General features: G+C 25.9%; 1 protein-coding gene across 1 annotated transcript in view; it reads left to right on the forward strand.

Moving 5' to 3' along the window:
- The window catches only part of LOC100212150 (major facilitator superfamily domain-containing protein 1), a 53,767-nt gene that overhangs the window by 17,275 nt on the left and 9,856 nt on the right, over nt 1–26,636 (forward strand). Inside the window, exons 5-12 of the mRNA XM_065788467.1 lie at nt 814–881; nt 1,799–1,907; nt 2,180–2,288; nt 3,517–3,615; nt 12,988–13,099; nt 19,864–19,920; nt 25,274–25,353; nt 26,195–26,271. Of these exons, the coding sequence (XP_065644539.1) occupies nt 814–881; nt 1,799–1,907; nt 2,180–2,288; nt 3,517–3,615; nt 12,988–13,099; nt 19,864–19,920; nt 25,274–25,353; nt 26,195–26,271 (711 nt within the window). The remainder of the gene's footprint in view (nt 1–813; nt 882–1,798; nt 1,908–2,179; nt 2,289–3,516; nt 3,616–12,987; nt 13,100–19,863; nt 19,921–25,273; nt 25,354–26,194; nt 26,272–26,636) is intronic.

Consider the following 26,636-nt stretch of genomic DNA (forward strand, 5'->3'; position numbering starts at 1 on the left):
TAGTAGCCATATGTTTGAGCGAAACTTTAATGACAACTGGGATTTAGTTAATTTCGTAGACTTTTATATAGCCTCTGTCTCATTAACGAAAGATCTCAAAAACAATTACTTCAATCAAATTTTTAAATAAAACCCATATTTAAAATAAAAAATCAATTTGTGATTTATACACAGTCAGAATAAAACTTGTATGAGAAGCCTAAGAAAAAGTTTGAGAACTGGAATCTAGGAATAGTTATACTGCAACAATTATGTTGTTAACGTCAACCATGCCTAACTTTGAAACTTGACTTGAAACTTTCTTTATGTTTGTTATTAATGTAGACCTTTGATTACATCTGTTGGCTGACAAAAAAAAATCTATTAGTCATAATACATTAAAAACATTAAATAATTAACATTAATGTAGACTATGCTACATTACTAAAAGGTAATGGTTTTTATTATAAATTTTATTAAATTGATTAATGTTTATTATTATTAAAAGCAGTTTCATAGTTTTTTATTTGCTTTTAATGAAGTTTTTAAATCTTTACATTCACAATCTTTATCTTTAAATTTTTATTTTAAAAATAAAAACAAATTTTAAAAAAGATTATTTTTAATGTCTTTCAAACACAATTTGAAAAAAAAAATTGAATAAACTTTTTTATTAAGCTAATTTCTCTGTTTATTTATAAAAAATCTTTAATATAAGGTATCTTTGATACAAATGTTGTTATTAACACAGGTTATCTTTAGCAACAGGTAATCTTTAACACGGGTTATCTTTAATACAAATGTTGTTATTAACAAAGGTTATCTTTAACACAGGTTATCTTTGCACTTGGTGCATTAACTAATCATTTTTGGCTTATGTTAATGGGAAGATTTGTATTTGGGTATGTATTGAAATATTTATTAGGAATGATAGTTTTAGTAAATTTTATGTTTTTTTATTCTTATTACTGTTGTCATTGTTATTATTGTTGTTGTTGTTATTATTATTATTATTATTATTATTATTATTATTATTATTATTATTATTAATATACACTACAAAATAAGTCTTTATCTTTCTTTATTATTTACTCCATCTTTATCAAATATAAATTTAAATGGAATTTATATCTTTTATTTCTGTTTGTATTATGAATTTTGTCTTATAATAACTTTATAGAAAAAAATTTTATGAGCTTAAGTTCAGTTTTTAAGTCTAACTTTTGCTTCAATCCCCAGAAAAAACTCATTCAAGAACGATATTTTAAAAAAAAATTTGCAGTTTGCTGAGCTATCTTTTTCAGTTTTTTATTTTTCACTTTTAAGCTTTTCATATACTCTTTTATCATCATTATTATTTTTATTATTACTATTATTATCTTCATTATTAGTCACAGATAATCTCAATGACTTTCATGGTAAAGCTATATAAATAAGATAAATAATCTAAGATAAATATTTAAAATTTGGGAGCAATATAAAATTTGGGAGCAATATAAAATTTTGGGAGCAATATAAAATTTTGGCTTAAAACAGCTATTTTACTAAGCGTCTTTAGGAGGTCTTTTTTTTTTCTTTTCTATATTCTTCTTTTTTAAATACTAGTTTTAACCATTAATTTGTAAAAATTATTGTATTAATAATGTATAAAAAAACTTGGATGACAAAAAAAAAAGTAAAATTTAGTTGAATTCTTTAGTTCTATAATATATGATTTACAGTTTTCTTACAATTGAAATTATATATTTTTTATTTCTTTTTACGCGCACAAATACACTCATTAATGTTTGTATTTAATCATTTAATATTTTTTAACAAGAATTGGTGGTGAATCTCTGGCTGTAGCCCAAAATACATATGCTGTATCTTGGTTTAAAGGGCGAGAGTTAAACATGGTTTTTGGATTACAACTTAGCTTTTCAAGAATTGTAAGTTAAGTTTGTAAAGAAATAGTAATAAATAGTAAATAATGTAAATAAATTTTAAGATGAGATTTTTAATAATTAGATGTAATGAAATTTAGGCTTCTAGTATTATATTTTTAAACATGTTTATAACTTTTATTCAATTTTTAATACTGTATTGTAAGTATTCTAATATGATATATATTAAAAAATATTATGTTCAGTATTATGGTTTTTGCACAACATAATTTTTAGTGTCGGATAAATAAGTAATTTGAATTTTTCAAATTTTTCAGGGTAGTACTGTAAACATGAATGTCATGGCACCATTATATATGTTTTTACAAAAATACATTAATTCTGAAGATAAGCAGTATGTTATTCTTGGTTGGACACTAATGACAGGTATTGTAAAAAAATGAAAAAATATTTTTTAAGTTTTATGACATTCCACATAATTTTTTGGTTTTATGATTACATTTTTATGGTTGTTATGGTTACATGATTTATGGTTTGGGCCATTTTTCATTATGGCATTTGCTTATTTATATTCAAACTTCGTCAAGGTTCGTGTTTCGGAGTTATAGAGTTGAGAGAGGGTTATAACCACTATTAAGTAACCTCCTCGTCTGTAGTGGCCTTCTCGGCCTTGAGGAGGTGAATAACAAAAAAAAAAAACAAAAAAAAAATATATATATATATATATATATATATATATATATATATATATATATATATATATATATATATAAGGCTTGGCAGAAAGGCGTGCAATTTCAACCATTTATATGACCACGTAAATAACATTTTGTTTTGACTATTTGACCACGGTTTTTAACAAATCTACTGTAAAAAATAATTTTTAATTACGTTGAAAATTAATAACTTTGGCACATTTATCTTTACTAATGTTTTTATGTTAGCAAAGCGTTTTTAAATAAAGCAGATAATGATTTTAATTAAAGTATATAGTTGTATAAATTTTTATTTATATTATTTAATTATATAAGATTTTTTTATAAATAAAATAAAAAAAATAAAAAGATTTAAATTTTATAAGTGAGGACTTTAAACAGCGATGGTCTAAGAATCATTTAAGTTAATTCACTCGAAAAGAAGAAAGGTTTTGTTGAGAAAGAAAAAAAAGACAAGCTTTTGAAAAAGTTGTTTGAATTAAATAACTTTGATCTTTACTTATGTTTTTATAATATTGAAACGCATTTAAATAAAGTAACAAATCACTGCTAATGATTTTTTATAAAAATATTAATGAATATCATATTTATTTTTAATATATTTGTAGTTTAAAGAATCTTATCATTATAGTTAATAATTAATTTAATTAAGTTTTAATTTAATTTTTTATTTTATTTTAGTTTTAGTTAAGTTGTTTTCATTTTATTTTTCGTTACTTTTTTTTACGAAAATTTGTTTGCTTCTCTTGTGAAAAGTTTTTTTTCAAGTTTCTTCATAGTTAAGCTAATTTTTTCAGCGCATTTTTAATTGTATACAAATTTTTAAAACATATTAATAGCCATGGTCGAGTTTTCAAAATCAAATAGTATTTGCATGGTCATATTATGACATTAAATTTTTTGTTATTATCTTTTTAAATCAAATTTGTTTACTCTAGGTTGCATATTTTGTATCCTATCTCTTATTAGTGCTTTGGTGATGGCTTACTTTGATAAAAGAGCAGCTAGATTGTTGAACAAATCAAATGCAAAGACAGGTATAAAAAGATATTTTAGAATTAATGTGGTATGTTAATCATTTTTTTGTAGTATAATTGTTAACTTAATACAATTGTCATTTTTGAAAGTTTGAAACTGACAAACAGTAAATTGCTTAACTACAACCAGGGTTGGGGTCAAATATTGATCAAATACAAATACAAATACAACTACAAATGCGTTAATTCTAGATTTTCAAATAAAAATTCAAATGCAAATACATGCAATTGGCATTTTCCAAATATAAATAGAAATATTTGTAATTTAGGTTATGAAAAAATGTAAAGATTTTTTCGAGACAAGACTGTCTACCAAATCGAAGAATAAAAACAAGTCTTCTAACAAATTACCCTTATAAACAAATTTTTAATTTATTTTAGTGTTAAAAATGAAAAAAAAAAACAAATAACCTTTTGTATTTCCAAAAAAAATACTGTTTAACCTAGTTTATCGGCAAATACATTAATGACATAATGTCAATTTTATCTTGAATTTTTTATGTGAATAAATTAGTCTACTAATTAAAATCTTCTTAATAATTATTTACACAGTAGAAGAGAAGATATAAAATTATATAAGCCCGCCAAGAATATTTTTTTTATAAATACGTAATATTATTGTAATATAATTGCCTATCTAGCTTGGTTACAGCAGTTGGAATTAGGGTCAGGATTTGGCAATGCCGACCTGACAGCGCCTGAGTTTGGCAAAAAAAATGCCTTCCTCAGAATTTTGAAACTTAATTTTAATTTCTTATTTTAAATAAATTTTAAAGGGAAAAACAATTGTTTTATTTGAATTCTAAATAATTAAAGTATTATTATTAGTATTACTATTATTATTAAAACAAGTAATAATCAAAATAATATTGTAAACAAAATAATTAAAATAAAAACGAATAAATAACATTTTATTTAATTTTTAAACAGAATAAAAAAAGCAAAACAAGCATTTGATTTGAAATTCTGAACAATTTAAAAACACAATAGTCACACAAACATTTGATTTAAATTCTGAACAATTTAAAAACACAATAGTCACACAAACATTTGATTTAAATTCTGAACAATTTAAAAACACAATAGTCACACAAACATTTGATTTAAATTCTGAACAATTTAAAAACACAATAGTCACACAAACATTTGATTTAAATTCTGAACAATTTAAAAACACAATAGTCACACAAACATTTGATTTAAGTTCTGAACAATTTAAAAACACAATAGTCACACAAACATTTGATTTAAATTCTGAACAATTTAAAAACACAATAGTCACACAAACATTTGATTTGAAATTCTGAACAATTTAAAAACACAATAGTCACACAAACATTTGATTTAAGTTCTGAACAATTTAAAAACACAATAGTCACACAAACATTTGATTTAAATTCTGAACAATTTAAAAACACAATAGTCACACAAACATTTGATTTAAATTCTGAACAATTTAATTTAAAAACACAATAGTCAAACAAATATTTGATTTAAATTCTAAATAAAGTAATAACAAAAAAACAAATGTAATAATTAAATTCTATATTAAATAATTAAATAAAAAGAAAAAGAAAAAAAGAACATTTTTTTAAAATTACTAATAAAATAATTAAATCAAAAAGACAAAATGAATTTAAATTCATAGTATAAAAGTTTTCCTAGATGGACAGCACTCTGCTTCATATCATGTTACTACAGGAGTTCCTTAAGGTACTATCCTTGGCCCTATACTTTTTTTAATTTACATTAACAATCTCCCAGAAATTCTCACATCTAAGGTGGAATTTTTCGCTGATGATACTACCATTTATTCTTGTCTTGATAAAAAGCTAGCACTCTCTGATTATTTAAAGGGAGCATTTAAGCTTGAAAAGGATCTCAGTCGGCGAACTCTGAATTTATTTTTCTGCCAATTTTATGCTAATATTTTGCATGTTTGTTGATTTTTCGAACCCTGTTTCAAAATTTATTTTAGACCTAAAACGATTTTTTTTTTCTAATTCCGAGGGTTACTGTCACTGGATTGTCAGTAACAATAAACTTGGTTGGTAACAATATGTAGGTAGTCAGTAAAACCTACTATGGTTAGAAGGTAGGGGACTAACTAAAAGTTGCAAGAAATAAAAATCAAATAAATTTTCCTTAATTATAGGTTTTTTAAATAATAAACACCAACTCTGTAAATTGTTTTACTTTCATTATTTTATTTTAATGAAGTTTATGAGTAAGTGTCATTTTTACATAGTTCACTTGTTTATAAATACTTGTTTTTTACATAGTTCACTTGTTTATAAATACTATAAATACTTATAATTTTTTACTCATTATATTCTCATACTTTCCTTGAGTTTTAATTCAAATTTGTTTGCAGAAGAATCCAAAATTTGAATTCATATTTAAATTACGGTGGTTTTTAATTTTAAAAAATACTTTCATTTAAGTGAAGATAAATAGTAAGAAGTAAGTGTAAATAGAGAGATTCATTTTCAAAGAAATCAATAACTAATCAATGTAAGATGAGCTAATAAAGTTAAAATTGAATTTTTTTTACCTTTATTTACCAATTCAAAGCTTAAACATTCAGCTTTTATAAAATGTATATATCTTTGTATAATTATCAAGCAGTATGCTTCTAAGTTGTAAAATAAAAAGGTTTTTTTAATGAAAAAAAAAATTTTAAGTTTTTTTTTTTTTTTTTTTAAATATTTTTTGCATCACTAATAACCACAAAATATTTGTTAATTTTAAAACCACTATTTTTATTGTACAATTTAATAAAATCAGAAGATTTTATTAAATTATTAAATTTTATTAAAGTTCAGAATGATTTTATTAAATTGTGCAATAAAAATAGTGATTTTAAAATTAACAAATATTTTATGGTTATTAGTGACGCAAAAAATATTTTCGAAAGAAAAAAAAAACCTAAAAATTCTTTTTTCATTAAAAAAAGCTTTTTATTTTACAACTTAGAAGCATACTGCTTGATAATTATACAAAGATATATACATTTTATAAAAGCTGAGTGTTTAAGCTTTGAATCGGCCACGGCCAAGTTGCCTAAATTTCTACATATAAATATTGCCCATCTAAAGAAACTCTAAAAATGCATGGAATCCTAAATTGCATAGTTTTTCCAGGAATAGTGTCTTCTCTGAAAGATTTCAGATTTAACCAAACAAAAACTGAATGCAATTATGAAAAGAATTTTTTATTCACTTTAAGATTGCTTATCACTTCACTGAAAATTTCACAATTTTTTTTTAAAAAAAAAACCTCTTTCCTATAGATTTAAATGCATTGGATGTAAATCTGTTATATTAGGGAAACTATTCGCCATTATCATGAATAATCAAGTGCTTAGTAAATAGCAAAATAATAGACATTTTTTCTGTTACAATAATTATTAAATGTTTTGAGGGCAGCAACAACAACATAATTGGCAAATTTTTTAATTTAGCAAAGCAAATGCTTTGCTAGATTATTAAATGCTTGTTTAAATCTGAATTCAAAGAAAATTTGGACCTTTTTGACTTAATATAATCTAAAATCTTGTTGTTAAATTTTATTCCCTGACCTGCTTGCTGCACTTTTAAAAATTTAAGCAACACAATAAGCACAGAAATAAAAATAAGTATAAAAAAGCAAATATATTTTTACCAAGTCTAAGAAATCTAATTTAAAAAGTTCATTTTATTGAAATATGCATGTGCAAAAGTATTCTTACAAAAAAAACACTTGAAGTAAAAATTAAAAAAAAAATTTTTTATTGAAAATCTTTTAATTTTAATGAATAATGATGATTTTTAATGATTTTCTCAAAGCAACCCCAAATCAAAACATTTCCACCTCCGTGTTTTAATGTTGGTAGATGGTATTTAGGGTCATTTCTATGTCCTTTTGAACAACAAGCATATATAATACTATCAGTCTCATCGTAAAGACAAAATGCCTTGAGGACAGATATTTCAGCAGGACAAATACCCAAAACATACTTCCACCTTAGTAAAAGACTTTTTCAAATTTTAATTTTATTTCAAAAAAATGATCTTTTTAGGTTAGATTTGATTACACTGCCTATTTTATTTAAAAACTTTTTTAGTACTACCTAATATTTCATTTGTAATCCAAGGTTTAGATTCTGGTACTATCTGAGACGAACTACTTAGCAAAGCCATAACCCTAAAACACATCTTTAGTGACTTTCTTAAAATTCCAAATTCTAAATTGATTAAATCACTCTAGATGGAGGCGGTGAGGCAAGGGCTATTGACTCTTGATCATAAGCTTTCAATAAAGTTTAGCATGCTAGTCTTTTCTATGAGCTTGCTTCACATGGTTTTTTAACATTTCACATCTGGGAAAATATTGAGATTATTAAATCCAACATTCTTCATTTGCTCTACCTTCTGTAGTAATTGACTGGGGTTGAAATTTCACCAGGGCCAGGTTTGATAAAATAGAGCCGCGGCCGGGTTTGTGACTGAGGCTGCATAAACATTTATACATCCTAAAGTATTTTTTGTATTCAAAAAATCATATTATATTTTGTATATATATGCATTTATAAACATCATTATAATCAACATAATTATCAAAATCATCATTACCATTAGCATGATCATCATTATCATCATGATCATCATCAGGCTTTAGCCTAACTCTTTTATGCTGTTTCTCTAATATAAACAATCTAGAGCATTTTCTTTCCTTAACTAAACCTCATTCATACAATATGTAAGGCACTCTATTCAAGTTTTCTTTCTTCTACCATTTTCCCCTGAAGAAATATATCTCTACATGCAAATACCTAAATCACTTTAATCTTCTCTAACAAAAGTTGTTCGATACAACATTTTTTTTAATTTGTTTAAGATTATCCTTTTCTTGTCTTGTTAGAGTCACACCACACATCCATCTGATCATCATCTCTTTCGGCAAATACTACACCATATAAATACTAAAGTTTGTATAAATGTGTAAGGATATTGTATGCAAGCATCTAAATAAATAACGAACATAACAGCTTTTATTCCTTCTCTTCAATTTTAAGTCAAGCCTCATTCTACTCCACATTTTTCACTATCTTGAGCAGTTGCTTTATTAAAGGGATCCCAAAGTGCCGAGGCAAGTTGTGTTTACTTTAAAGAGAATGATAAAAAAAAATGTTTAGGCAGAATTTTTTTAAGTAAAACAAAATAATAAATGTATACCAACAAAAACAAACTTTGTTGTTTTACTTGAAGCTCGCCGTCTCTACAGTAGAAATTCTCTCGGAGTCTTTAAAATATATGCCGCAATCTACAGACTTTATAATTTATTCAAGCACATTGAATTCCAAAGAGTTTTAGTAAATGGCGTCAAAATTTTGATAAAAAATTAAAAAAAAAACTTTTGTTAGCAAATTATAGATTTTGCTTTTCATTATAGATTATTAAAGAATTTGTTTAGTTACTTATCATTATATAATAGTTTTTTTTTTAATCATAAATTACTATAGAATTTTTTTAGTTATTTCAAGTTATTATTTTTTTGTTATTTTTACGAAGTTCGCATTAAAAATAATAATAAAATATTTCAGACATTTTAAGCTTGTTTGTTGCTGTAAATTAATTTTGTATTATATTATTATTTGTTATTAAATTATTATTATTCGTATAAAGGTTCTGTTAAAAAAATTATTTTGTATTCAACCTTATAAAAGTTTAATTAACAGCATTTAGGAATTGTTCATAAAGTACGTACGCTTGGGTGGGGGAGAGGGGGTCTGCAAAGAGCGTATATGAGTTGAAGGGGAGGGGGTCTTGTATTGCTCATTTTATTTTATTTTTAAAATTAAATAATTACTGTTAAAGATTGCAAAAAAAGTGTAGTATTATCAAGTCAATTTTGAAATTGAAATTGTTTAACAAAAAACCTTTCACTGTCAATTTTGCTAGTTTTTTTTAAGAGAAATGTTAAGTACTTGCCAAACACGACATATAAATTAGGAAGTGTTAAATATAATGTTTTTTAATGCGCACTTCAACACAATAACAATTTTATTCACTATCTGTCTTGAATTATTGCCATAAAATATTATTTATTGCTTTAATTAATAAAAAACTGTCTGTTTCATGCTCTGTTATGCATGATCTTTAAAAAAAAAAATTTATTTTACATAGCCATTATGTACAAAAAAGTTAATGTTTGTTATTATTACTATTATTAATACTTTGCACATCAGTTTATATTTTAAAGAATGTTACTTAATTTTTTAATACCTGAGGCGATATTTATTTCCTTTGTTTCAATGCAACAAAGACATTCTTTTTCAAGAGGCGTAGTTTTACAATATCCATATTTACACCATTGTTCAGCACCAACACTTAAACGGCTTAACTTTAACGCTTTAGCAATATCAAATTTTTATAGCTGATATGGTTTTCAACTTTTCGTTTCTTTTATCCATACAGGTTTTTTTTTGTCTTTTTTTTAAGAGGTTCGAATTGATATGGCGTTGCCGACATTTTAATTGTTTAGTTATCAAAATCCAAATGCAAAATACAAAATTACCTTAATATTTATATGCAAATCATCAAATTTTATCAATTTTTACTAAATTGACATACTTATTAATATTTCCTAACTATAAATTAAAAAATTCGGCTATTATCTCTAATAAATGATGTCGTTTACCAAAATTATTTATTAATTAAAAATTTAAAAATTTTTAATATGTCATTTTGATAGGAGAACAAAAATGTCATAGCAATAAATGGCTTCAATAAACTAAAAAAAGTTATTACATACATTACTTACATAAAAAGAAAAAAAGATTCAGAATATATAAGGTGATCGACGACTTTTTTATATATTTATTTTATTTAAGAGTGTAATATAAAAATCTTAATTTTATTTGGTTCTTGCGCTCTATAAAAAAATATTCTTATGTTTAGCTTCCTATAAAATTTATAAGAAAGACTAACACTAATTACTATTTAAAAAAACAATAAAAACAATAACAAATAATATTGATTCAAAAATAAAAATTCTACAATGACGTCATTTACTAAAATTCTTTGGAATTAAATGCGCTTGAATAAATTATAAAGTCTGTAGATTGCAGCATATATTTTAAAGACTCCGAGAGAATTGCTACTGTAGAGACAGCAAGCTTTGAGTAAAACAACAAAGTTTGTTTTTGTTGGTATACATTTATTATTTTGTTTTACTTAAAAAAATTCAGCCCAAACATTTTTTTTTTCTCATTCTCTTTAAAATAAACACAACTTGTCTCAGCACTTTGAGATCCCTTTAAATAATAATCATTTTTTTCATCTTTTTTATAAGAACATCTCTCTTAAGAACATATGTCCTTTTATTATTATTGTAAGAAGCCAATGTAAAAAGATCCTGTCTGATGTTAAGCTCTGTTATTCTCAGTTTACTAAATCTTGTATCTTATCTCAGATGTTAGGTTCTAGAGACTTTTGCAAAGTCTTCAACAGGGTCATTAATTAAAGTAAGTCTAACATTTAATCTCTTATTCATGGGTCTGATCTTTTTACTTCTCTCTAGAATAGAGTTATTTGGAAAGAACTTTTCCTTTAACTTGACTCTTGAACCTAGTAGCCATATTCTTCCTGTCATACCAGTAAAACAGACTAAGCAGTTGTTAAACATTCAAATCACTGGCTTTAAACACTTAACAGTTTTCAAGATTTCCATCATAGGAAATTTTAAAAACTGTAGGATTGTTTTACAGTCAAGATTTCTATCATAGTCTTAAAAAAGTGTTCTCCTGAACCCTCTTCAATTTTTGCTTAACTATTAAAAAGTGCTAAATAAGTGGTTCTAATTTTTTAAAAACTCTAAAAAACTCTTTGTCCTCTCCAACTTTTATTTACTGCAAAAAAATATTGCAATATTGTTGGCATTCCTATAATGACAAATAACAACCCTCTTACTCTCAGACAAAGTCTAAAAGCACATTGTAAATGTAATTAGGCCTGTCTTATCTGCCAAGCTTGAGCCACTCTCCCATTGTTGTAAGGTTGCATTTCTATTTTTTTCTACAAATACTATCATAGTTAATGCTCAAATCTCCATTATGATAAACAAAACTCACTCTGGTTTGGCTCCTTAATCAACAAGTTGCATCCTTTTACTGTATCTGTCCCTTCATGCTATAAAAATTTTCACTAATCCAGTTTTTTTCCTTGCACATCAATAAAACCTTATAACTCCTACCCATTTTCATGTTTTCCTTTTTTATACAACCTACAACTTTTTAAGTCTTTAGACAATTTTTTTACAACATTTAAGTCTTTTTAACCCTATCCTCTATTTTAAAGTAACTCATTACTTAATATTGGTTGCTTGCAACTTTGTTGGAAGTAAATTAATTTTAAAAGTATAAAAATATATGCCAGTATTTAATAAATAGTAAATGTAAGCATAAAATTATAATTATAAATTTTTCCTAACTTAGGCTATCAACCCCTGCTAAATCTTATAATTTTGCTAGGGCTGGGGCTGTGTTTTTAAAAAGTCTCATTTTTAACTGGGGCCCCGGTCACTTACTAAACTTCTGGGGTACCTCAAGTTTCTATCTTGAGTCTTGTGTTGTTTTTTATCCACATTAATGAACTTCCTTACAATCTTACATCTAAAGTGGCTCTATTTGCTGAAACCTCAACACTAAACTCCTGTCTTGACAAAAAAGTCTACTCTATTTGGTCACTTCTGTAACAGCCTGGGGCTTGCAGTGGTTTTTGATTTTAACTCCAACAAAACTCAGTTGTTTACTGTAAACAACTAACACAATGTTGTCAACATCCCTATATTAATGAATAGTGATCCTCTCACTGAGTCCTCTTCGTAATGTTTTCTTGGATTATCATTTACTACTGACCTCTCATGGAAACCATATATACAATATATATACAATTGGTTGCAAAGTTAGCATCTGCTAAGGTTCTTACTCTTTATTATGCCATTATCTTACTATACCTCAACAAATCTCTTATTCGTCCCTGTATGTATATTTTGGCTCTTCTAATAATGCTCTTTCTTTGTCCAAAAACCCATTGTAAATGTAGTTAGACCTGTTTCGTATGCCAAGCTTTTTTGACTAACCAATAGATATTTGGGTATAAAATATATAATAGATCATGTATGATAGATTTTCATAAGGGTGGCACTTTAAACAATATTTTTGAAAAATATCTACTCTCCAAAATGTGTTGTATAATTAAATAACACAAGTTTTAAAATTCTTTTTATAAAAGTTGTTTTTAGGGATAGATCAAGAAACCTCAAACATCAGAAAGGTTTTAATAATAATAAAAGTAATAATAATATCTTAAAAATAATTTTTTAATTTAGGTGAGGTGATTCGATTAACTGATGTTAAGGATTTTCCTCTTTCTGTGTGGTTAATATTTCTAATTTGTGTGGCATATTATGTTGCTGTTTTTCCATTTATTAGTTTGGGATTGTAAGTTTACTACTTATCTCTTAGTATTTATTTATTCTTACTACTTATTTATTAATTTTTTTTTTTTATTATTTTTAAAAATATTTTATTTTTAAAAAATGTTTTTACATTGAATTTTTACAGCAAAAATATTTACATTTTATAAAAATAACTTTTTTTTGTTAATTAGAGCTTAGTTGCATATCTTAGGTTTCTAAGATATGCAATCTCTCTGAGAGGTTGTTATATTAATAGTACAAAGGAAACATTTATGTTTATTTTTTGTTAACGCTTTTATTTATTTTATAAATTTTATTTTTGTTATATAAAATAAGATAAATGAAAAAAAATAGATTCAAAATTAGAAAAGTAAAATGTCATTCAATAAGAAATTAAACTTAAATTTAATTGCTAAAATGTTATTGTCTTTTAAAAGAGCCTAAAAGTGAAATATAAAAATTCGTTTCTCTTTCCTTTTAGTAGGATTGTAATATTTTAGAGTTGTGATCTCAAAGTAACATAGGCATTGCATTGTAGCATAGAGACATTTAAAAGCAACAATGAAATGCTAAAAAGCAAAAGTGAGACATTAAAATCTAATTAAGCATGTTACAATTTATAAGAATATGTAGATTTTTACAATAATCTTAAAATAACTTAAAGTTTTTTTAAGTTTTATCATTAGTACTATATATATATTGGAAGGTTCTGTTATGAGTATTTGTTGTACAATGCTCAAATATCATGTATCATTACATTTATTTAACTTTCATATTTTAATTGTTTATAAAAAATGCATTAGCCTAATTAAGTATATGTTTATTATGTATTTAAAAATTTGTTTGTTTGACAAATGTGTGTATGTATATATATATATATATATATATATATATATATATATATATATATATATATATATATAATATATATATATATATATATACAATATATCAAAATATTGGTGGGAGACTGATGTTAGCTAAATTTTTTCTTCAAAATTCAACTGAACACCACCGTATATATATATACAGTCATGGACAAAAGTTTGCAACCACTGCGATTTTCGCCTATTTTTTAATGTATTCTACTCTGAATTGCTTTTGGGCTACTTTAGTGCTACATTTTTGTATCAATTTGTGCTAATTGTTAATTAGAGTCTAAAATTGATGTTTACATGTTTGTTTTCAGATACTGAAATATTTTGGAACATTTTATATTACGGAGACCTTATTTGAAGCAGTACTAGTTAAAATGGTACGCAGTAAAGAACTGACATCTGAAAAGCGAGCTCAGGTCGTTATTTTGTACAAAGAGAATATTTCTATAAGACAGATAGCCAAAAGGCTCAGTATTTCACATTCCACTGTTGTAGCTACTGTAAAGAGAAATCAAGAGCTGAAAAGTTTTAAATCCCGTTCACGCGCTGGGTGCCCGAAGGTTACAAGCAACCGTATGGATAATGCTATAATAAAGACAGCAAAAAAATCACCAAGAGCATCCTCAAGTCCCATTAGAGGCAAACTGCCTGAATCACCATCCAAGAAACCAAACAGTCAGACAATACGCAGACGATTACTTGATGTAGGCTTGAAATCTTACCGACCAGCACGGAAGCCGAAGCTTTCACCAAAGAATTTTCGCGATCGCATAGCGTTTTGTCAGAAGTACAGGCAGTGGACACCAGCCCAGTGGAAACAAGTGATGTTTTTAGATGAGATAACATTCACGCAATTCTACTCATTTTGTAGACATGTCAGACACCCACCAAATTAGAGGCATAATCCAAAGTACGTTATACCAATAGTCAAACAGGCTCCAAAAGTTATGGTTTGGGGAGCAGTCTCTGGTAGGGGTCGTGCCGGCATTTGGATTATGCCTAAAAATACAACGATCAATGGTGCTGTTTACTTGAGTATACTGATGGATAAGCTGCCACCATTTGTACCAATGCATGGCATCACTCATTTCTAGCATGATGGCGCACCTTGTCATGGTACCAAGGCTGTTAAGGACTGGCTGCGTTCTTAAAACATCCCGCTACTAGAACCTTGGCCAGGCAACAATCCAGATCTCAATATTATTGAGAATGTTTGGACTGTAATGAAGCAGAAGATTGCTGCACATAGCCCAAGTTCTAAAGATGACCTCATCAACTGGATTAAATGCGTGTAGGTGATTATGCCGGGCTATTGCAAGAAACTGTGTGAATCGATGCCAGGACGTATTAAAAATATTCTCAAAAATAAAGGATTTCATTGTAAATACTAAAATATCAATAGACATGCTGTTTAACTTGTATAGTGTGAATAAACATTCGAAATATATGTACTGATTTATAATTTACTACTTGCTTTTCTAAATTTTGAGTGTTTTTTGTAAAAAATTGCAGTGGTCGCAAACTTTTGTCCATGACTGTATATATATATATATATATATACACACACACACACACACACACACACACACACACACACACACACACACACACACACACACACACACACACACACACAACTATAAATGTATATTTAGATAAGCACTGTGATGACACTGAAATAGCCTGCTGCCTGGGAATTTAGTACATGTTGCAAAGGAGTGCCTCTACATTGATTGAGGGTTTGGGATGGGGCAGCATTTTTTTTTTCATTAATCTTTGTTTATTTCTTCTGTACAGGTGCCCAAAAAATATTTATTATTTGTTATTTTGCTTTTGCTTTTTTATTAAAGATATGAAAAAAAGTTTTGGTTTCAAAAGCAGTAGTAAATAACTAATTTCCTGTTTAATTTAGTGCATTTATTTTTTCTTCAAGACAATAAAATGGATTAAAAAGTAATTATGAACTTTAATAAGTTAAATATTTAAAACTGTCACTTAATACAAACAGAATGTTATATTAAAAAAAAAATGAATTAAAACTTGTTATGAAACTCAATTTAAAGACAATTGAATGTATGAAAGTTTGTTTTTTCGAAAGATAGAACAATTTAAAAATACTCATTTAGAGTAATGCTAACTTTTGCTTGTTGGCACTTAAAAAAATTAAAATAATTAGTTGAAATAAAAACTTCAGTCTCAATGATAATATAGTAATCGCACAAATTTATTTTTTGAATGAACTTTTGAACTTTAGCTTCCTGTTTTATTTTACTTTAGGAAAAAAACGAAAAAAAAACTTTTTCAGAAAGTTTTGTTTCTCTTCTTATGCTTTCAACTTTTAATAATAATAAAAATTAATAAACCTAATAAAAATTAATGAAAATAACTTTACACACATTACATTACAAATTACATACACTTTATAAAAATTTTATTAAATTTTAGTTATTTTTTAACTTCAATGTCTTTAAGTTTTAAAAAAATCTTTAGTTATATTTACTACAAATTTTTTTTAAAAAATTGAGAAAGGCACTTTAAACAAACATTTAATGTACGCAGTTTTTTTGATTATATATTTTTTTGATTATTAAGTTTACCATAATTATCTTTTTTATTTAAAAGGTACACAGTGAAAATTATTAATTTTTAGTAAAAGTTATATGAACAGAATTGCTGATATTTAAATCGAAATAAAAATGAAAATAACAGTAAATACGCTTACTAAATGCTTATGTTTTGTATTCAAATAGTTATTTTTAAATTATATGTTATTTTATATAGAGAAAATAGAAATTAGAAATAAAAATAGAAAGAAATATGAATAGAAATAAAATTTCTATATATAATATGTTATATTATATATAGAAAATAACTATTTAACTGCAAGATGTAAGAATTTATTAAGTGTAATCACTAATATTTTAATTTTGAAAATACTACTTTGATTGTAAACATTAATTAAAAATTATTTAAAGTATTTCAAACATTTAATAACTAATAAAATTAAAATTACTAAAATTCTTAATGTTTAAAATACTATGAGCAGTTTTCAATAAATATTTACAAGTAGAGAAATATTTGCAACATAAAAGTTAAAATAGTTTTTCTATTACAACAAAGCACAACCGCCGCTAAATAATGTATTCAAAGATATGCCTTCTAAAACTAGGTGCTGTTTTAAATCAACTCCTTATCTTAGGGTAAAACTAAACCAGGGTAAAACTAAATATATATATACACTACCGGCAATTAATTTGAGACCAGTGATGAGAAAACAGTAATTCTATTAAAAATCAATTAATTAAAAATCAATTAAATCTATCAGTTATATTTTCGTTTATGTTTTTTTCGATCTCAGTGAATAAAGAAACAACAAATTAGTTCATGAAATATACTTTATTTAGTTTTCTTCACAAATATTTCTAAACAAATAAAAAATTTAACAAACATTGAAAACTTAAATTATAAGGTTTTTATTATTTTGCACAAGTTTCAAACTTTGCGTTCATCAAAATAACCACCACGTTTCTTCATTACTGCTTCACATATTCTTGGCATACAAAAGATTAATTTGTTTAAAGTTTCCATGGTTACAGCTTTCCAAGCCTTTTGCAGTAACTCCCATAAATGTTCCTCAGATTTTACTTGGAATTTCTTCAGATACCGGTCTATTTCATCCCAAAGAAGCTCAATGGGATTGAGGTCTGGTGACTGCGCAGGCCAGTCCATTAAAGTAAGGGTTTTTTCTTAGTTGATTCTTATTTTTTTTAGTTTTAGATTCTAAGTTTTTAGTTTAGTTTTTAATTTAGTTTTATTTTGTTTTTCTTAGTTGATTCTTAGTATTTTTTTTTAGTTTTAGTTTTACTTTTCTTAGTTGACTAGTTGATTCAGATAGTTTGTACAAAGTTTAGATTTGTGCTTTGGGTCATTATCTTGCATAAAAACATGCTGCGTCCACCATTCAATGAGCAGATGGAACGGCATGATTCTCCAAAATTTCTCTGTATTGCTCCTTTTTCATAATTCCACCAACTTTGATCAAATCTCCTATTTTGTGACCTGCAAAACAACCCCATACCATTATTGAACCTCCTCCATGCTTAACAGTAGGCACAATGCACTGCGGAATGTAACGTTCATCCTGGTGCCGGCGTACAGATATTCTTCTCTTGTTGCCAAATAATTCAAACTTGGACTCATTGCTCCATACTACTGTTTTCCATTGTCTTATTGTCCAGTTAGCTTGTTTGCGAGCCCATTGTAGTCGTTTCACCTTGTTTGCTTTCCTTAGCAACGGTTTTTTGGCAGCTACACGCCCTCTAAGTGCAGCTTTCATCAAACAGTTTCTTATTTTCTGGACACAAACAAGTTTTTCAGCAGTTTCATTGTATTCTCTCATTATTTGTGGAGCTGTTAATTTTCTGTTTGACATATATAATCTCATAATACAACGATCACCATGTTCATCTATCTTTCTAGGCTGTCCAGGTCGTGGTAAGTCACAATATTGACCAGTTTCCTTGAAACGCTTGATTGTGAACTTCAGTCTTTGATATTTTCATTCTTTCAGCAATTTTTCTTTCTGAAACACCTTCTTCATCAAGTAAAACAATGCAAAATCTCTGTTCAAAGCTTAATTCTCAAACTGGAGCCATTTTAATATGACAAAATAGAAACTAAAAAAAAATTAACAGTTCAAATAATACAATATTTGTATATTCATTTGCAAATCATTATATACTATATTGGATCTACATAAAGTTTTTACAAGAAGCTACCAATGAGAAAAATTATATTTTCAATATCAATTACAAGTCATTAATCAAAATTAAGTAACAGTTAAAAATAATACTTGTATTGTCTTTTATGCTGAAGAACTCAGCACATACACTTTTGTATACTTTTGTACGTAAGCAAATTTTTTGGTGCAAAAATGCCCATATCCTATTCTATCCACTTATTTGTTGTGCTCTATTTATTTTTGATCCAAAAATAAAGAAGTGCAAATATGATAATCAGATATATTTATTTTTGAAATGTAAATACCGTTTTTAACCGCTGGTCTCAAATTAATTGCCGGTAGTGTGTATATATATATATATATATATATATATATATATATATATATATATATATATATATATATATATATATATATATATATATATATATATATGATAAAACAATATTTAAAATTAAAAAAACAGGTATAAGATAAAGAAAAAAACTTTTTTTATTGTTTCGTGTACGTAATTTATTTATTGGTGGTAATAAACTTCTCCTCAGAATCACGTTTATTATTACTGGCGTTTCAAAGAGGTTCAGCACCAATACCTAGTTTATTCCATCAGATAAACATCATCTTCATTTATGCTTTACCATGCAATTTATGCCTACTCCATACTGCAGTAAAAAGGGTTTGCACTTAATAAAAGACTCAACTTATTACCTTTTTTTTTAATTTTTTTTTTTTAATTCTATTTTTAATGACAAAATTATAGTAGCTATATTCCAGAATTCACTAAAGTTTTTAGTCTGATCACTGTTTTAGGATTTTGAGCGTGATTACTGTTTTTGCAAGAAATAGAGTAGGAAAATAATGTTTAAACTAGTTGTAGCTACCAGCAAAAATTGTCTTAGTTGATAGGTTCAATATTTAGTGAAAAGCCCTGAAATGATTTAATCAAACTTTGGTTGCAAATCTAAAGGACTTAGTAACTAGTAATAAGTAACTGAGGTTGAAGTTGTCATATTTTTAAGGATTTAATTTTGTATTATTGAAAATTATGTCCTTGTATGTTTTGGCCTACAATAATAGTATTTGGAGAAGTGTGTTATAAATTGGTAATGACATGATTAAGATGATTTTTGAATGCATATTTTCTGGTGCATGTTTTTTATTTTCTAGAGTATATTTTCAAGCAAAGTACGATATGATAGAAACTGATGCTACTACAGTTAACAGGTATGACATTTTTAAATCTCTGGAAACTGCATTAAATATCTCTAATAAGTAACTGGTCAATTTTAATAAGTTTAAAAAGAGGTTTCAGAAATCAATGAATCATATGTTTTTTAAATTAAGAAAACTTGCAGGAGACTCTTTGCAACATCAATTAAAGGTTTGGGTTAAGGCAGCAATAATTTTTTTTGATTATTTGTTTGTTTTTTCTTTTTTTTTCAAAAAACTGTATGGATTTAGGTGAAAAAAAAATTCAGTAAATGCATATCCATAATAGTGATTTTTAACTTTTTTTCTGAAAATCCATTTACTTCAAGCTGGAGTATCTTCATTAGACTATGAAAATATTATATAAAAAATATAAAAACTTCAGGTATTTCTGATTCTATCTTATTTGGACTTATATTTAAATGATAAAAAAATGATTAAAACTAATTATGTTTAAAAAAATGATTAAAATTAAATTATTTTGCAAAAATATATTTTTAAAAATATTTTAAATGAGACATGTCTATATTGAGTAAACAGGACTTTATTGACTCCATAACACCCTTAAACTTATATCAATTAGTTTATTGGTTGAAGTTTAAACTAAAAAGAATCCTATTCATAATATTTCGACTCAATTTAAAGTACCAGTAAAACAAATAGTTACAGCACTTAAGATTTATTAAAATTTCCTTTTAAGATACTTGGTGTCAGGTACTACAACAAAATAGTCGATTCTGGGTACCCAAAAAAACTGTTAAATTACCAGGTCCCCAGGTCTGAACTGGGTACTCGGCACATTACTAATATTTATATTGTAGCTTATATACATTAGGCACCAGTAATTTCTGGGAATTTATCATCTCAAGCTGGAGTAATTAGTTTTTAAAAAGATACAAGTTTTGGTGAAAAAATCTAAATTTATTACAAGAATACCAAAATGCCTCCTCTAGAAAGAACTAGGCAGTGTAATTTATGTGGTGAAAGTCCTTCCGATCTTCCTATTACAGACCTAGAAACTTAGGGTAGTGGAGCAAGATTTTTCTACAAATTGAGAAATTTAGACGGCATTAAAGACAAAAATACTATTATTCACAGAACACTTCGTAGTTTAAAAGAAATTTGGTTCAGTTGCAATTCCAAGTTAGTTTTGTTATCTGAAAAAATGTTTGGTCGTTAAACTATTAAAATTTTAAAACAATATTTTTTCTTGGAATGGAAATAAGGTTAAACCTTTGACCAAAAAGTTTTTAGAAAAAAATAAAAATTGTTTGAACTGCTAGCACGTAACTGCAAGCTTGAAATTTTTCCTTGTGATGATAGGAATATCAAATGCTCAGGTTGTTCAAATGTGCACATTTTACTGTAGTTGTTTTGGTAGTAAAAAAGTTATGAAAATTGAAAGTAATTTATTTGAAATTAAACTTTACATTACTTGGCTGTGGTTTTAAATAAAAGTTCTCCTATATAAAAGACCAAATGGAGGAAATTGATAATAAAGGAAGGTTTCAAATAGGAGGTATTGATAACTCTGTTTTATCACCCTGTTCCAAAAAAAAAAAAAGCTATATCTATATAGATATATTTACTATATAAATACATCTCCTAATCTTTTATTCATAACATAACTTTTAATTAGTGCATATTAGCAATTATTTGGCGATAAATTGAAAAAAAATATATATACTATATATAATACCACAATTATAAAACAAAAAATAGTTAGCCGGAACACTTTCAAAGCTGATAGACTTAACTTTAACTTTAAAGCTCTTGATGTTTTTGGCATTAACGAGGTCAGATGGCAAGTTATTCCAAATATTAGGAACCCTGAGGGAGAAAGAATATTTGCGGACATCGAGTTAACATTTTAGTTTTCATAATTGGATTTTGTGACCTTAAATGTAATATATAGTTGTTTATTAAAAAAAATTGATATATTTAGGCAAACTTAATTAGTGCAAATTAATCAGCATTATTTTGTAAAAACAATTCAGTGCTAGAGATCTCACAAGCTTTTGTTCCAACTTTTTAAAATGGACCTAGTGCAGGGTACATTTAAAAAATTTTATAATAATTATATATAAAAAACTAACCAATAATTAAATAATACAATATAGAAAAGTAAATAAGTCTTACTAAAAATCCATACTACAAATATCAAATAAAACCCACTATAACAATGACAAAAATGGATATCTAAAAAATAAAAACCTTTTATTCATTATTTATGTTAAACTTGACACTTAGTTATATAAATTTCTTTTCATCCTCTTTATAAATTTAGACTCTTTCTAGCTGTTATTTTTATTTGTTACTTCTTTAAAACTTTTTTTTTTTTAAACTTGTTAGTTTGTTTTTTCTTTTTTATTTTCAATCAAATATCTTGCACTTTAGTATCTAAGTATGTAGTTTTTCGAGCGCTTTTTTGATGTTATTTTTTTTATGTAAATTGAATCAAATAGTTGGAACATAAAAAATTAGGTCTTTTTAACCTTGATAATTATTAATAAATATTTAAAAATTCAATTACACAGTTTAACTGGCCTGGGCGGGAAGCAAGAGCTTTTGCTCTCGCTCTCTTCCACACTCCCCTAAAATGATTTACAGGACCAATTCAAGAATCTTGCAAAAGTATAACTTTTTCTCTCAAAAGTATAATTATCAGTATAAAAAAGTATAATTTATAAAAGTATATAAAAAAAATTAATTGCATAATAAACTGCAATTCTTTTTAGAAGGCACTGTTGTTGCAAAAAAAAATTTAAAAAGAACACCAATGTAAATGTAAATGTTTTGATTAGATTGGACTAACTGAAAAATATAAAATTATTACAATCTAAATTATATTGATAAAATATAAAATTATTTATCTGATAAAAAATAAAGTTATTAATAATAATACTCTAAATTATAGCATAATACTTTTTAGATTATGTAATGAATTATATATTTTATATATTAATTACTTTAATATATTATTCACTTTTATTGGGATTTTTAATTGTTGTAATTATTCTTAAAATGCCTGCACTCTATTACAATAAGAAAACATAAAACATTTTTTATAAGCAGTAAAAACCTTTATAGCTATTTGTCAACATTTTTACCAAATAAGTAAGTTGAAATAATGTTGTTAATAAATAGCTATTGTAAAAAGCCAAAGACAACTCTTGTCAAAGAATTTTTTCACAGCACAATAAATGACGCTTCTTATGTATATATTCTTGTTACATTAATGTTGCAAACATATGCTTGTAACAAGTATAAAACCAAATTTTGTATTTAACAAGCAATTTTTTAAATAAATAAACAGATAGCTCGTACAAAAACCAAAAGCTCTCAAAGGGAGCTGTTTAGAGGAGCAGCTTGTCATGTACATTTTAGGAAAGCTTTTCTCCGCTCTTGCGCTCATTTACTCCCGCCAAAACCTGGTCTACATTTTCAAGCATGTTTTGGTTTTTTGTTTGTTTCTTATGTATTAAAAGTTTTAATTTAAAAAAATATATATAAATATATATATATTATTTATTTATAATATCTTTGGAATACATTAAGTAACTATAACATCTTTCTAATTTTTTTACTCGCTTTAGTTGCTGACTTAAATGCAAATGATATTTTTAGAAAAAAAAGAAAAAACAAAGAATAATGAAACAAACAGTTGCTGTTTGCAAACCAAAACCCTTAGTTGATGTAGCACTCCCTTCCATGTTCTACCTAATTTTATACATTCTTTTGAACAAAAGTATTTGGTTTTTGCTTCTACCAGTTCATCAAGATTTCTAGCAACATTATTTTACTGCAGCCTTCATATGTTTGCCAATCACTTGACTGGTAATAACTGTTTTACCTTTAGCAAGATTTATTTGTTATATAGAACCACAGGTTAAATTTTATTGCTCACTTCGTGCATCTGAGTGTTGTCATGCTAGCCTTGAAAGCCAGATTGCTTGAATTATTTTTTTCCCTCTAACTCTTCTCTGCTACTTTTTCTTCTTTTATACTTATTAGTTTGTTTGTTTTTTTAATAAGTTTTTTGCACTTTTATCCCCTCTTTCTCCTTTTTTGCACTTTTTATCCCCTCTTTCTCCTTTTTTGCACTTTTCTGATTGTTTCTGTTCTTGATTAGTTTGTAGCCTGTATTTCTAGTTTATTTTGATCTGTTAGTCCTTTTATATATTATTGATATTAATTTAATAATAAATACTATTTTTTGTAAGATTTTGCCCTAATTTTAAAGTATATTTCATTCTTATGGTATTTGCCAACATGCTGATCAAATTTATTTGAACCAATATCCATTATGTATGCATAGGTATGTAAACTAATTCTTCATCTTAGATTGTTAGTTTTTCCTGTCAATTTTTACATCCATTGCATGAAAATATTTTTAAAATTACATGACATTAAAGTTTGTTTTACAAACTGAAAAAACTCAAAATTTATTGTACCTTAGGGTTTTTTAAATGTACAGTTTTGGCATTGCTCGTATGTGGGGCTTCATAGTTGTTGTTTTTTTTTCATTTTTATCTAAAGTTTTGTCATCTAAAGAATTAACTAGTAAAAGCTCTCAAAGTAATTGTTTGAAGAGCTTTAAAAGAAGTTTTAAATAATTAGGTCTAGCCTTGCTGGCTTCAAAAACAGCCATTTCTTTTTTAAAAAGGTTTGATCCAAATTCCCGATGACCAAGTTTTATTTCAAAATCTGATTATTCAATAAAATGTTCAAGTTATTGAGCTTTCAGTTCCTTCTCGCTTGATCAGTTATACCATCAGTCATTACTTCCTTGTTATCAGAGCTATTGTATTAGATAATGAAAGCAAGTCTCTGAAAAGCTCTATTTTATCGTTGATGTTTTCATTACATGTTTGCTAGTTGTCTCACAAACTTTAGAATAATTTCAAAGTGTTTTTTAAGGCATTATAGTTTTGTAAAGCTTGTATTTCAAGACTTACTTTAGGCCTATTTTTTATTTGGACCTAATTACTTTAACTTATTATGCTTTTTTTCATTTGTGCAGTAAAAAAAAAAGAGTTTCACTTATAGTAGCAAGATTTACTGTTTGTTTTATATGCTTTGTCACAACATTTTTCCTTCCATGTCTATAATACTGTTCTTCTACTGTTGTTGTTTAAACTCTTTCATTGTGGCCATATGAATTGACTTGTTAAACTATAAAATGGTGCTTCAGAAAAGTAATGCGATAAAAATGTTTTTAATAATAATATCAAAACAGTTTGTCAGTTATTGTAAATGTTATAAAGTTATATATTAAAATTAAAAATAAAAGAATTAAAAATATATATTATAAAAGTTTATAAAACTATTAAATAATTTATTTCTTTATAATTTTTTATTTTTTTAGTCTTATTTTTCTTATATCAGCTGCTGCTTCTCCTGTATTTGGCTTGTATGTTGACAAAGTTGGCTACAATGTCTTTAACTGTTAGTATTATTTATTAACAATTTAATATATAAAAGTGTATCAGATATAAATCATTGTAGTTTTTATTGACAACTTAGTATATTGAAGTGTATCAGATATAAATATATTATAGTTTTTATTTGCTGTTAATTTTCTTATTATTGTATAAAAAAAATTATTCAAAAGTATGTCAACCTGGGTCTTAAAAGAAGCGTATTTTTATAAATATTTTAGAAAACATATTTTTACTTAAAAATTTAAATTCGTATAACTAAAATGAATAAAATACGTTAAAAATCTAATTTAAAGTTTATTTCATAAAAGTCAAAATCTTATTATTAACAAGATTTTAATGAAATTTTTAATTCTTCGATACAAATACTTAGCATAACTGTTATTAAAGAATTCTTTCGTTTTTCCAAAAAACTATATTTAAAAGATTGATGCTGTCTCTCAGTTCCATTGTTAGTATTGACATTCAGTATGAGACGATCCTGTTTGTAAGCAAAAACCCATCTCTAAAACATAAAATTAAAAAAGTAAATTCTTGGTCAGCTAGTATGAAACACTGTGATAAAATTTTTAATATATCTTTGTATTAAAGTATAAAAAATTTTTTAATCATAATCTTTTTTTTTGTAAATCAAATATTTGTTACTGCTCATTGACTTAACTTTGTACAATAATGCACTGACAAGTGTGCTTTTTGTTAACCCACAGGTTAACAACACTGGTTTTGACAGCCCATAGGTTAACATAGAGCTGTATTTTTAAATTATTTAGTTGTTTTTTTTTTTTTTTTTTGATGTCCTTTAATTTTTGTTTTTAACACAATTAATTTTAAATATTTATTTTTTTTAGTAATATTGGGAATTTTTCTCACATTATCTGCTCATGGAATACTTGCATTCACATTTATATCGCCATTTGCTGCAATGGTAACACAATTAATCTTTTCTTTTTGTTTTAATATTTTATATTTATGAAATATTCAAACAAATATATTTCCCATGGTCCCAATCATATGAAAAAATCTATATTATGTTTTAAACCAAATATGTAAGTATGGCAAAGCTCATTTTTATATATCAGCTTTGCTGTTTGCAATTATATACTGAATTATTTAGATTAATTGGAGTAGAGACTGGAGTAGAGTGTTACACTGTTATATGATTATATTATTCTTTTTTTGTTCATAACTCAAAAAAAAGGGTCTGAGAACAAGCAAGAAAGCATAAAAAATATTGTGGATCTACTGAAACTTGTCTCAATCTCAAAGCTAGTTAATTCTTAGTTTTTATAC

Source organism: Hydra vulgaris, chromosome 01, assembly GCF_038396675.1.
Source record: "Hydra vulgaris chromosome 01, alternate assembly HydraT2T_AEP".
Lineage (NCBI taxonomy): Eukaryota > Metazoa > Cnidaria > Hydrozoa > Anthoathecata > Hydridae > Hydra > Hydra vulgaris.